This window comes from Sus scrofa, chromosome 4 (assembly GCF_000003025.6).
Source record: "Sus scrofa isolate TJ Tabasco breed Duroc chromosome 4, Sscrofa11.1, whole genome shotgun sequence".
NCBI lineage: Eukaryota > Metazoa > Chordata > Mammalia > Artiodactyla > Suidae > Sus > Sus scrofa.
The window spans coordinates 127505857-127519395 of NC_010446.5; the positions used below are offsets into that span (position 1 = coordinate 127505857).

The 13539-nt window shown below is 43.3% G+C and overlaps 1 protein-coding gene across 17 annotated transcripts in view; it reads left to right on the forward strand.

Moving 5' to 3' along the window:
• Positions 1-1910, forward strand: part of KYAT3 (kynurenine aminotransferase 3) — a 56292-nt gene extending 54382 nt beyond the window's left edge. For all 17 annotated transcript variants that reach the window (XM_001929384.5, XM_005663713.3, XM_003125926.4 and 14 more), the window contains one exon: positions 1238-1910. In XM_001929384.5, coding sequence (XP_001929419.2) covers positions 1238-1300 — 63 coding nt within the window. In that variant the 3' untranslated portion in view covers positions 1301-1910. The remainder of the gene's footprint in view (positions 1-1237) is intronic.

Consider the following 13539-nt stretch of genomic DNA (forward strand, 5'->3'; position numbering starts at 1 on the left):
GACAGAGTAGTGTGAATGCACTATTTTTTCCTCATTCGGAGCAGAGAATGGTGAATATTGTCCAAGGTTGATAAATTAGAAACATATACAGTATTTAAAATTTGGTGGTAACCACGAGAACTAATACCACAAGTTTCCTTAAGAGGTTGATTTGGAGGATGGTGGGAGTAGTGTCGGAAGGAGCAGGGAGGAAAGAAGCAGATGATTATTTTTCAGCATAAACTCTTCTGTACTCTTAAATTTTTTCTGTAATTGTACATTAATTTATCCCTCCATTCTTGCTCCACCTGGCATCCTTTGTGTGTTGGGAGCTCAAGGAGGGATTTTTCTTTTATTGTCTACAAGCTTCTTTGAAAGAGCTCTGTGATTCTGCACACTTCCTACCCAAATGGATGGAACAGTAAATATGAATCCCATCAGTACAACTTTCAGACCCTTCACCTGCATCAGTGTCATTTATGCGTCTGGGTCTTTGGCACTGTGGTCCACTTGGGCTGCTACAAGTGGTTATAGTAGTAAGAGTGTCCACACTGACCAACATGGTTTTGGCTGGGATTGGGTTAAACTATTTTCAGTCTGAGCTGTATTTACAGTTTGTCAGTCATTTTCTTGGTGATGTTTTTTGGCCCCATGCTGGTTAATGTATAGATTTCTTTGGTGTCTGGATAGTAGTAATTGAGTGCCCTGAACCGGCAGCCAGCATCACAAAACAGTATGATGTAGTGATTGCTGGGACATGTCTCTAGCTCCCCTAACATTCATTTCTTATGAGGTTCATCCACTTTTCCAGCCAGGCACCCCTGGGATACAGCATTACAAGTAATTGGTTTGTTTGATTGCTTCTGGGCTCTGTGAAAAACTTGGGACCTGTGTATTTGGGCAGCAAGGCAAGCGGCGATGCTGTGAATACCATTTCCCTGGTATCTGTGTCCTGCTGAGGTTAAGTGACTTAACATGGGACAAAGCTTCCCGTGACTCAACTTGCTGGAAAGGCCTCCCCAGCCTCCACCCCCACCCCATGAATGCTCTCAGGCTCTGTCACAACTGCAGAGGCCAAGGCCTGGCTGGAGCCCAACTGGACCCGACTCAGGTTATCAGGAGTTGAAGAGAACTCTGTTCCCAAATCACTACACAGCTCTTACCAATGGACTGACTTGGGTGTATTTTTATGTTCAAATCTTTACCTCCTCTTGAATTTAATATCATATGTAATGATGATTATTTCATTAATTTACAGAAAGACACTACACTGGATGCTGCTGAAGAAATCATCAAGGCATGGAGTAGTCAGAAGTCTTAATACATGCAGATAATACACGTTTCTGTTAGATGGCCTAGTATGGGATTACTTAGTGCTGCTACTTGCTGGGTATTGCAAAGCAAAAATATCAGTACAAATGAAATTTAAAGGAATATTTCCATTGTTAACCCTACTCCTAACAATATTCAGGTGATCTGATAATTTTTTTCCAGGTGAAATGTATTAAAACACCTCCTACAGGAGTTCCCACTGTGGCGCAGTGGTTAACGAATCTGACTAGGAATCATGAGGTTTCGGGTTCAATCCCTGGCCTTGCTCAGTGGGTTAAGGATCCAGAGTTGCCATGCTGGGGTGTAGGTCACAGATGCAGCTCGGATCCCGCATTGCTGTGGCTCTGGCGTAGGCAGGTGGCTACAGCTCTGATTCGACCCCTAGCCTGGGAACCTCCATATGCCTATGCTGCAGGAATGGCCCTAGAAAAGGCAAAAAGATTAAAAAATTTAAAAATTAAAAATTAAAAAAAAAAAACACCTCTTACAATCATCTTAATAGAGTCAGTATAGCATTGCAGAGAACTGTGAGATGCTTAACCTCTCTGGTTTCAGTTTACTCATAAAAGGGGAATAAAAATAGCACGACTGGATGTGAAGTTTGTGAGTTGTTGTTTGTGAGGGTGAAATGGACTAATGGATAAAAAGCCTGGCAAACAGTAAGCACTCGACTGCTGTTAGCCAGTTTTGCTTCTCTGCCATTGTATGGAAACACTTAGCCAGTTACACCCCCCTCAACCCAGGATCTTTGCTTGGTCCCTGCCCACTCATAGTTCCCTCCCCTTCATTTACGAATGGCTTTGAACTTTGCTCGCGGTTCTGCTTCTCTGTTGCAAGTACTGCCATGATCTGGGATGGGTTCGAGGTCCACTCAGGTCACCTAGGCCTTTGGTTCGTTGACCTCCTCACCTCTGGTGATATATTCACCTTCATTCCACCGTGCTTCAGCCACCCACTCCCTCAGGCCTACCCTGACCCTTTCATCATTCCAGGCTCTTCCATCTTTGAGATAATACATTAGTCATTTCACACTGTAACCACCCGTCCTTACAAGAAGTATCCTTCCCACTTCTGTCCCTCCCCATGCCTCTCAAAATACCACTTCTTTAAACTCACTATAATGTCAAATCTACTATTTCTCAAAAATTACTCTGTGTTCTTCTTCCATCAGAATCAACGAGGCTCTTTTGTTGAAAATAGATTTTGGTCTTCACTCCAGATCTACTGAGTAATAATTTCAGGACTTGGCCCTTTCCAACTGATTCTTGTACCCACTAAAGTTTGAAAATCACTGCTCTAGTCCATAGAACCTTCTCTGATAATTCCTGTCTCTTTATATGCTCACCCTCCTCCTCATCCAGCTTAGATGGCATCATCTGTAACTTCAGCCAAGTTACTTCTGCTGCATTGACTAACTTGCTCATTGTTCTGTCTCATCTACTTGGTCAAATAAATAAATCAACCCTGGGGCTGAAGCTCCACATTTGCACCTGGGCTGCTGAGCGCTGCTGTGGACAGTGCGTGACTGGACAGGTCCTAACAGCCATGAATGCGCGTCCTTGACCTTGGTGAGCCTTCATTGTGTGTCCCCGAATGAGCTTTCTCTACCTTTTACCGCAGCAGCAACTCCTAATATTCTCTCATTCTCCATAATAAAAATACTCAGCTTTCTCCATGCTCCTACACCTCAGAGCCCACCACTGCCAGCACAATTAAATGACCTCATCCCCTGCTTCTGTGAAAAACACGATTTTTCCAAAAAATGAGAAAAACAGAAGCCAGCAGACCAGCAGTCCCCACTGGGATTCTGCCAACAAGTCTGTGACATCTGACCAGCATCTGTCCTTTCTTCATTTCCTCCAGGGATTGGGGCTCTGGGGAGGACAGCGGTTAGACGGTGCCAGGCCACCCCATCCAGAAGGAAGGCCGGGACCTCCAGAGCCAGCTATTGCGTAGCAATACAAATTCTGTGTAAGATCTGGAGTTCCTGTCTTGGCGCAGCGGAATCGAATCCGACTAGGAGCCATGAGGTTGCAGGTTTGATCCTTGGCCTCGATCCATGGGTTAAGGATCTGGCATTGCCGTGAGCCGTGGTGTGGGTCCAAGACACAGCTCAGATCTGGTGTTGCTGTGGCTGTGGTGTAGGCCGGCAGCTGCGTCTCAGATTCCACCCCTAGCCTGGGAACCTCCATATGCTGTGGGTGCAGCCGTAAAAAGACAAAACACTAAAAAAAAAAATATGTACACACACACACACACACACGTATATATACTGTGTAAAATCTCTGCCTTTCCACTCTGGTGGGGGACTCACTAACGTTTTCTTTAGGGTTCAAATCTACTCTCTGCAGCCTCAGACTTGGCCATTGCTAACCCAGCGCCTATGCGCTGGGCCCCACGTCTTCTCGCCTTCCCAGGGACTTGGGTGGGTCGCTTCTCTGGTAACCTCAGCCTCGACTGGCTCCTTCCACCGTGAGAGACGCTCAACTCTCTCATCTTGGGAATTCCTTTCTGTGATCCTACCTACTGTCCTGTTATCTCTTTGTCTTCAGGGCAAAATATTTCCCTTCTGTCTTTCTTCTCTACCTTTCCTCCCTCCCTCCTCCTTTCATTTTTTTCCCTGTAGCAACCATTGCATTCCTACTATGTGCCAGGCACTGTCCTAGGATACACAGACAGGATATATCAGTGAACCACAAAACCCACAAAGATCCCTGCCCCTTAGGGCTGTCCTTCTGGAGAGGCGAGAGAGCCTACTCATAAATATAATGAAACATTTATGCTAAACTTACATGAAGAAGTAAGGCAGCTAGAGGGAGTGAGGAAGCAAACGGGTGCTCAGCCGTGGTCCGGAGTGTCTCAGGGACATAGACGCCTCCTTAGGAGAGGGATGGGGCCTCAGGGAGGAAAGTTCCCGGCAGAAGGAACAGCCAGTGCGGAGGCTTTATGACAGCAGGGTCGGGCCTGTTGGGTGAGAACCAAGAGTCTACGGATGGGACAGCCAGGGATGGGGTGGGCAGTAGGGCTCCAAGGACTGGAGAGAGGAGAGTGTTGGTTGGATCCAGAGGTCGGGGTGTCATCCCGTCCTAGTCCATTTAATGTGTAAAATAGTGGAGTTCCCATCGTGGCTCAGTGGTTAGTGAACCCAACTAGGAACCATGAAGACGCAGGTTTGATCCCTGGCCTCGCTCAGTGGGTTAAGGATCCGGCATTGCCGAGAGCTGTGGTGTAGGTCATAAACGTGGCTCAGATCTGGCATTGCTGAGGCTGTGGTGTAGGCTGGCGGCTGCAGTTCCAATTCGACCCCTAGCCTGGGAACCTCCATATGCTGGGGGTGCGGCCATAAAAAAAAAAGGAAAGGAATTATCTGCCACAGCTGAACATTTTGGGAGTAGTCTAATCTTAGTTACAGTTTGGTCCAAGATTTAGACTTTAATCTGTCACCACGCTCCATCTCGTAGTTCTGCCTCCTCCGTGTCAGCTTGATCTCCAGGTTGCCCCTCCTGGGACAGAACCATGACTGCAGCAGCTTCTGAGCATCATGTGATGACACTAGGAAATCCAGCAAAGAGGACATTTTCTGCAAAGCTCCAGCAAATAGTACACTGGGTCTTATCGACTCATTCCTGAGCTCCCAGCGGAGACCAAGGGATTGGACACGCTAAGGAATTTAGGCCAATCCAAGGTCAACTCCACACCGACTACACTGGTTGAAAGAAGGGACAGAATAAAGGGAGGAAATAGGTGAGAAAACACCTTCAGTGGCTTAAAACATTTTACTCTCCTTTGCTCTCTACATAAATGAGTTTTGTTGTTGTTTGGGGGGGGCAGGGTTTTTTGTTTGTTTGTTTGTTTGTTTTTTGATGATTGGGATTTGTGGTGGATAATTCTCTAATGCAAACCCTTGACTGAGGAAAGGATGCGTTCAGGTAAGGGACTCACACCTGGAGCCATGGCGCCTCCGTCACTCCGATCACCCTCATCGGTGGCTCCAGCGCCCTGTCTGATACCCTCTCCTCACTCCTCCAGCCTCAGCCTGCTCATCTTTTCCTACTCGAATGTCTGCACATGCGGAAGTTCCCTGGCCAGGGACCAAGCCCACACCACAGCTGCAGCACTGCTGGATCCTTAACCCAGCGAGCCACGAGTGAACGTCCTCAATTTTCTTTCTTGCCTTCTTTCTTTCTTTTTCTTTCTTTCTTTCTTGTTTTTTAGAGCTGCACCCACGGCATATGGCATTTCCCAGTCTAGGGATCAAATCGGAGGTGTGGCTGCTAGTCCACAGCAACTCGGGATCCAAGCCGTGTCTGCATCCTACACCACTGCTCACAGCAACGGTGGATCCCTGACCCAGAGGCCAGGGGTCAAACCCTCATCCTCATGGATACTAGTCAGATTCGCTTCCGCTGCACCACAGCGGGAACTCCCTCCGTTTCTAAATGAGTCCATTTCTTTTTGCCCTTGAGCAGATGTTGTTTCCTGATGTTCAATCATGCTTCATGTAGGCAGTGTATTGGTGGTACCTGATTTTATGTGTCAACTTAACTGTGCCATGGTGCCCAGATATGGGGTCAAACATCATTCTGGATGTTTCTGTAGGGGTGTTTTGGGAAGAGAGTAACATTTAAATCGGTAGATTTTGAGGAAAGCAAGTTGCCCTCTGTAATGTGAGTGGGCCTCCTCCCAGCCGGAGGCCTAAACAGAACAAGACGGACCTCCCCAGAGCAGGAGGAAATTCTTCCAGCAGACAGCCTTCGGGTTTGAACTGCAGCACCACCTCTTCCTGGGTCTGCAGGCTGCAGGCCCATCCTGCAGATTTTGGACTTGCCAGCCTCCATAATCATGTAAGCCAATGTCTTAAAACGAATATATAGATATATATCCTATTGGTTCTGTTTCCCTGAAGAATTCTAATACAAGTAGATTAGCAAAAATGAAGGTAAGTTATCTACGAATTCCTCAAGTTGTGTATGAAGTCATTCTGCGACGTTACACTGAACAATAACACGAGATACAAACGTCACACTGTAAGCAATCATGAATTTTTAAAGATTTTGTTTGAAAGACAGGAGTAGAGGAAAAAGGGCATTTTGCCCATCCAAAAGCCAGTAACAATCCACCTTCTCCTTTGACTGTTTCTACTATGGAAGCTGAAAGCTAAAATGGCCAATATCTCAGTCGCCCTTACAACTAGTCAAAAGTGCCTGTGAAGAGCTTCCTTTCATGAAAAAGGATAAAAGGTAAAATTATCCTAAGACTTTTTTGTCCTTTTTGTCCTCTTTATCCTTCTTCCTTTTCCTACCTGGAAAATAGAATTGAGGTTTGGAGGCACAGCAGCCATCTTGCGTTCAGGCAGCAACCAGCATCAGAGTACAGGCTTATGTAATAAGGATGGCAGAGCATAAAGACAGAAGAGATAGACCCTAGAAGCAACTGAGAGCTACTGTATCCCCAGAATTTTTAATGCATGAATAAATAAACGGCTATTTTTTAAGCCACTATAATAGTTTTTTATTTATAGATGAGTGCAATACTGCCTGATAGAGAAGATCCAGAACACAAATCAAATTTTTTTTCTAGAAGATAAGTTGACTGATGAAAAGTCTGGAGGCAGAGAGAGAGCAGTCAGAAGCCCAGGAAGAAGATAGTGAAGCCCAAGCCCTAAAGGATTTAATATGAGAGAAAGGAAAATCCACATAAATATTTGTCAAATATATAAATTTTCCCCATCATTCTTATGATAAAAACAACTGCATAACCACACAGTTACCAAATACTTTAAATCAAAAATTGTTCCCTGATAAAGTAGGAAGCTTCCTTGGTCTCAGTGGCTAAAACAAAACAAAACAAAAACCTCAACCATGTTCCTGAGACTTGAGAATTTCATTTTATTGCTGCTCTGAGATTACATCTAATTACTCAATCATGCCAATTAAATAGGAACTTCACCTGCTGACAAACAGCTATCTTGGGAAATATTAGAATAAATTGTAGAAATAATTGGATTTTCTAATCAATATTAACTTCATCATATTATACAGCTGCTATTTTACATTTTAACACAGCATCTTAATAATAAGTAAAACTTTTCATTTGTAGAAAAATCTCATGGCAAAAAACATGAATAATAATTCTGTCCTTTTGTCAATGAGAGTGGTTATCCTAAAGTAGTATTTTTTTTTTTTTTTTTTTTTTTTTTTTTTTGTCTTTTCTAGGGCCGCACCTGTGGCATTTGGAGGTTCCCAGGCTGGGGAGTCTAATCAGAGCTATAGCTCCTGACCTACACCAGAGCCACAGCAACGCGGGATCCGAGCTGCGTCTACAACCTACACCACAGCTCACGGCAACACCGGATCCTTAACCCACTGAGCTCAGCCAGGGATCAAACCTGCAACCTCATGGTTCCTCGTTGGATTTGTTAACCACTGAGCCACCATGGGAATTCCAGTACTTTTTTTTTAATTATCCATTGAAAATATAAACATGTTTTAGCTGAAACCTTCGAGCTATAGCTTCTAATACCATAACTCCATTTTCTGTGTATATTACTGATGACGTATTATAACATTATTTTTATAATTATTCTTGAGGCATTTTGCTGACCAATACATACACGGAAAGAGTATAAAACTCATGGAAACCGCTCAGTTTTCTAAAGTTTTTTTTTCCCTCTAGAATGCCCTGGTAAAGCACTAGCGTACCTGCCCTGCCCTGGCGAGAGGACAGGTCTGTTCACGACACTTGGCCGGTGAGAGCCTGTCAGTGTCTCTTGTTCTCGCTCCGAGTAGAAGCCAACGTGCACACTCTGACCTTGGAGCCCTGCCTGACCTGAGCCCACTCTCCCCTGACCCATCTCCTGGCGCTCTGCCCTGCCCTCTGGGCACCCTTGCTGATGCTGGACAGTAGGCCCACCTGCCCACCCCCAGTCTTTAATCTGACCTCGCCTGCACACCTGCCACCGGGCTCTGCTCCCTCCCTTTGCCCGTCTTATTTTTCTCCTTGGCTCTTACCACCATCGCACTTAGGACTTTTGTCATTTTGTCATTTATATCCCCTCATTTTATTTGTCATTTATACCCCCTCCTAAACCTACGCTCCATAAGGCCAGGGGTTTTTATTGTTTAGTTTACTTCCGTAACCTCCGCACCTAAAGCAGAGTCTGGAATAAAGTAGCATTGAATAAATGAATTTCTGCAAATGGAATGTGGCTGCCAGGACTCCACTGGTTGTTTTGTTTTGTTTTGTTTTGCTTTTTAACCTTGAGTCTCTTGACCCATGCCCTTCACTTATTAAGAATTTCCTGAAGTGCCAAAAATTCTTTCTAAAACTGCAGATATGGTTAGGTAGGTTGAGTCATTTTGGCCAGGCTTCTAAGTCACTTGTGCCCAAGCCTTCAGCTAATCAATAATATGCAACTGTGTTTGACCTCTGGAAACCCAGGCCCAGGATACAGGACTCAAAGCTGCACTCGGCTCCTGGCTCAAGACAATCAGACTCAATAGCGTTGTGATCTGATGGCCTTTTTCAGCCAGATAGTGCATACGGACCCATGCACGCACACAAACACACAAGCTTGAAATTACACCTCTCTCCCTTTCGCCTGGTAAATAAATATTTCTAATCAGGGTCTGGTTCTCAGTCTAAAGTAATACTGATAATGGGAGTTCCCACTGTGGCTCAGTGGTCACAAACTTGACTAGTATCCATGAGGACACGGGTTTGACCCCCGGCTTCATTCATTGAGTTAAGGATCCTACATTGCCGTGAGCTGTGGTGTAGGTCACAGACGCAGCAGCTCGGATCCTGCATTGCTGTGGCTGTGGGGCAGGCCGGTGGCTGCAGCTCTGATTCAATCCCTAGCCTGGGAACTTCCATATGCATCGGTACGGCCCTAAAAAGACAAAAAAAAAAAGAAAGAAAAGATATTGAGTATAGTTCCATGTCGTGTTATCTGTTTGATGTATAGTGGTGTGTTTACGTTAGTCCCAAACTCCTGATCTGCTTCCCCTCTCTCTCCGTTGGAAACCATAGTTTGTTTTCTGTGTCTGTGGGTCTATTCCTGTTTTGTTTATAAGTTGATTTGTATCTTTTTTTTTTTTGGATTCCACATATAAGTGATATCATATGATTTTGTGTCTTTGTCTGACTTGCCTCACTTAGTATGATAATCTTTAGGTCCATCCGTGCTGCTTTATGCAGCTCTTGTACCGCATCTGGATGCAAATGCCGTAGAATAATGTCATTAAAACCGTAGGAGATTCCTAACCAACTGTGAGATTTGTGGGTTTAAGAGAAAAGCTACATTCAAGTTAACTTTGATTTTTTTTTCCTTGAAAAAGTCAGAGTATTCTAAGTAATAAATGGGGGTACCAAGCACCACCTCTATTAAGCTATACATGGGAATTACTCATGTTACTGTCATTTAAAACACTCATGAAGAGTGGGGCACGTCATTACTACTCAGATGGCAATGACTGGTCCTGATAACGTGGACTTTTGTAATGTCTGGACATGAGACTGAGCAGCGATTACCCACTTGGGCTAAGATCAGTGGCAGGACTGTGGGTGGCAAGTGCTTAACTTCACAAGTGGAGGTCGGGATCCTTTTATTTTCATGTGAAAGAGCAAAATACTAGGCAGGAAAGGTCAGAAAGTAGAGAGATGGAGCAAGTAAAATGGACAATTTTGTAGACGAGAGAAAGCACTAGGGGAAAGGAAAGGAAAGGCCAGCCATGACGGGAAACCATCTTTACAAACCAGACAAACCACAGTCACTGGATGTCTTCCCTGCAAAAGGTTAGTCACAAAGGTCCTAAGGAAAAATTAGGATGCTTCGGCCCTCAGTGGGCGCACCACTGTTTATTTTCAAGCACCTTAGTAGCAGAATCAACCCTGGCAAAATGTTGCTTAGAAGAGGTCCTTGGTATGTGAGTTGGTTTTTACCACCTACATTGCACTAAGATTTTAGGGGCTGTCTGTGTATCATTCTCCCATTTCAAGGGTAAATGTTGCTTCTGTTTCATAACATTGTAACCAAAATTACAATTTTCCTATTTTTAGCATTTATCTTGCTTCTAATGTTATATTATTATAAACAACATTGCAGTGGACATCTTCATGAATATAGTATCCCATATTTTTGATTATTTCCTTACCCCAATTCTTAGAAGTGGGATTACTGCCTCAAGAGGCTTTCACATCTAAATCCTTCATGGAGTATTTGCCAAATTGCTTTCGAAAAAGGTTGTATCCCTTTACAGCACTGTGAGCAATGCACGGCTATAATAGACAGTAATGAGAGCAATTTTATATTCTTATCACCTGCTCTTACTTGATAATTAATATAGAGTTTTAATTTAACATACATATAATATGAGATTATTTGAAAATAGGGAGTTATTTTACACAATAAGGTTTTCAGCACGTGATCTTCAGAGAAACAGTCAATATCTAATGCTAGAGGCTGTCTTTAAGAAAGTGTCAGGTTGGCGTTCCCCTCGTGGCTCAGTGGTTAACGAATCCAACGAGGAACCATGAGGTTGCGGGTTTGATCCCTGGCTTTGTTCAGTGGGTTAAGCATCCAGCGTTGCTGTGAGCTGTGGTGTAGGTTGCAGACGCAGCTCGGATCCCATGTTACTGTGGCTCTGGTGTAGGCCGGTGGCTACAGATCTCATTAGACCCCTACCCTGGGAACCTCCGTATGTCAAGGAAAGCAGCCCTAGAAAAGACCAAAAAAAGAAAGTGTCAGGTAATAACTGGTCATTTGAATATGAATAGTTTCATGTTTTCATTTTCCCCCAATAATTCATTACTTGAAAAGAGCAACGGGCAGAACAGTTTTCAGAGCTTTCTGAGATGCTCTTCTTAGGTTATAACTCCTCAAATTTAGCTCTAATAAAAAATCCCATTTTCTTTCTTAAAAAAAAATAAAGAGGAAAATACTAGGTAGGAAAGGTCAGAAAACCATTAATGGACTTTAAAACCATTAATAGGACTTTAAAGACAACTTATTTATACTAAAATACATGTATTTAAAAACATTTTTTAGGAAATTATAGTCTCATATACCATTCAATTTCTCCATGTTTTTATTATAAAATGAGAACATTGTTATTTGGGGAAAATATTAGCTTCATATAATAAAACAACACTAGGTAATGCAACATAACTTTCAAAGTCATATACTTAATGCTAAATGATATCTTTTTGGAAAAAAATATTTTTAAAGTTAAAAGCCACTATTCAGCAACTTAAGAACTTGACGAGTATCTATGATGATGTGGGTTCGATCCCTGGCCTCACTCTGTGAGTAGAAGACCTGGTGTTGCTGTGAGCTCTGGTGTAGGTTACAGATGCAGCTCAGATCCTGTGGCTGAGGTGTAGACCAGCAACTGCAGCTCCAATTCAACCCCTAGCCTGGGAACTTCCATATGTGATGTGGCCCTAAAAATGAAAAAAAAATATATATCTACAAGCCACATGGAAACAACCTAAATGTCCATCGACAGATGAATGGATTAAGAAGATATGGTACATGTAGACAATGGAATACTACTCAGCCATAAAAAGAACAAAATATTGCCATTTACAGTAACACGGATGGAACTAGAGACTCTCATACTGAGTGAGGTAAATCAGAAAGAGAAAGACAAATACCATATGATATCTGGAATCTAATATACGGCACAAATGAACCTTTCCACAGAAAAGAAACTCGTGGACTTGGAGAACAGACTTGTGGTTGCCAAGGGGGAGGAGGAGGGAGTGGGATGGACTGGGAGTCTGGGGTTCATAGAGGCAGACTCTTGCCTTTGGAGTGGACGGACAATGAGATTCTCCTGCGTAGCACAGGGAGCTAAATGTAGTCACTTATGGTGGAACCTGATAACGTGAGAAAAAGAATGTATGTATGTATATGTGCCCCGGTCACCTTGCTGTACAGTAGAAAATTGACAGAACACTGTAAACCAACTATAATGGAAAAAATAAAAATCATTTGGAAAAAAAAGTTACAAGTCACTAATGTGAACCCTTTAGAGCTTTTGTTCTTAGAAGAGTAATTTAGAAGTTTAAAACTATTGCCCACTGAACATATATTAAAAGTGAATTAATTTCTTTCAATCTTTTATTTTTTTGGTTGCACCCATGGCATGTGGAAGTTCCCAGTCCAGGGACTGAACCCTCACCAAAGCAGTGACAACACTGGACCCTTAACCCGCTACGCCACAAGGGAACTCTAAAAGTGAGTTAATTTAGAACTCTTTGTCCTTGATGCTGTAAGAAGATAATAACAATTACTTTTTTTTTTTTTGTCTTTTTATGGCCAAATCAGCTGGCATATGGAGGTTTCCAGGCTAGGGGTCAAATCAGAGCTGTAGCCACCAGCCTACACCCCAGCTATAGCAACGTGAGATCCGAGCTACATCTGCAACCCTACACCACAGCTTACCACAGCACTAGATCCTTAACCCACTGAGCAGGGCCAGGGATCGAACCCACATCCTCAGTGATGCTAGTCGGGTTTGTTAACTGCTGAGCCACAGTGGGAACTCCAGATAATTACAATTAATATTGTCTATTTTAGATTATTAATGTTTTGAGCCTATATTCTACTTTCTAACACTTGGAAAAGCTGCTTGGTTTTTCTCAGTGTAAAAGCAGATTTATTCTCAAGTGGACAAGCCACTATTACTTAGACAATCAAAGATTTTAAATAAATCAACAAACAAACAAATGGAAAAGTTAATTTCAGGATCACATATGCAAGTACATGTAGCAATAAGGCACGAGACAGGCACATTTCAGCTTAGGTAGCAAGTGAACTGACAAACACACATGTCCTACGCTGTCAGCTGGCTAGAATATCTTAGAGTACAGTTGCTTTATAAAATCTAGCCCACATCAAGGCTACAAGTACACAGATTGTTGAATCCATTTCTTCATCTTAAAATCTGTAACCTCCATCTCTGTATGCTAATTTTCTAATAGGAGGCATACAGCATGGACCCTGGAGCCAAACTGCCAGTATTTAAATCCCAGCTCTGCCACTTACTAGCTGTGTGACTTCAGTCTATTTATGTAAACATTCTGTGCCTCAATTCCTCCATCTATGAAGTGGGGGCAGTAATAGTATCCAGCTCATGGAGGTGTTAGGAAGATTAAATGAGTTAAGGTGCAAAGTCTTCTTTTGTTTGCTTTTGGCTGCGGCCACAGCATGCAAAATTTCCT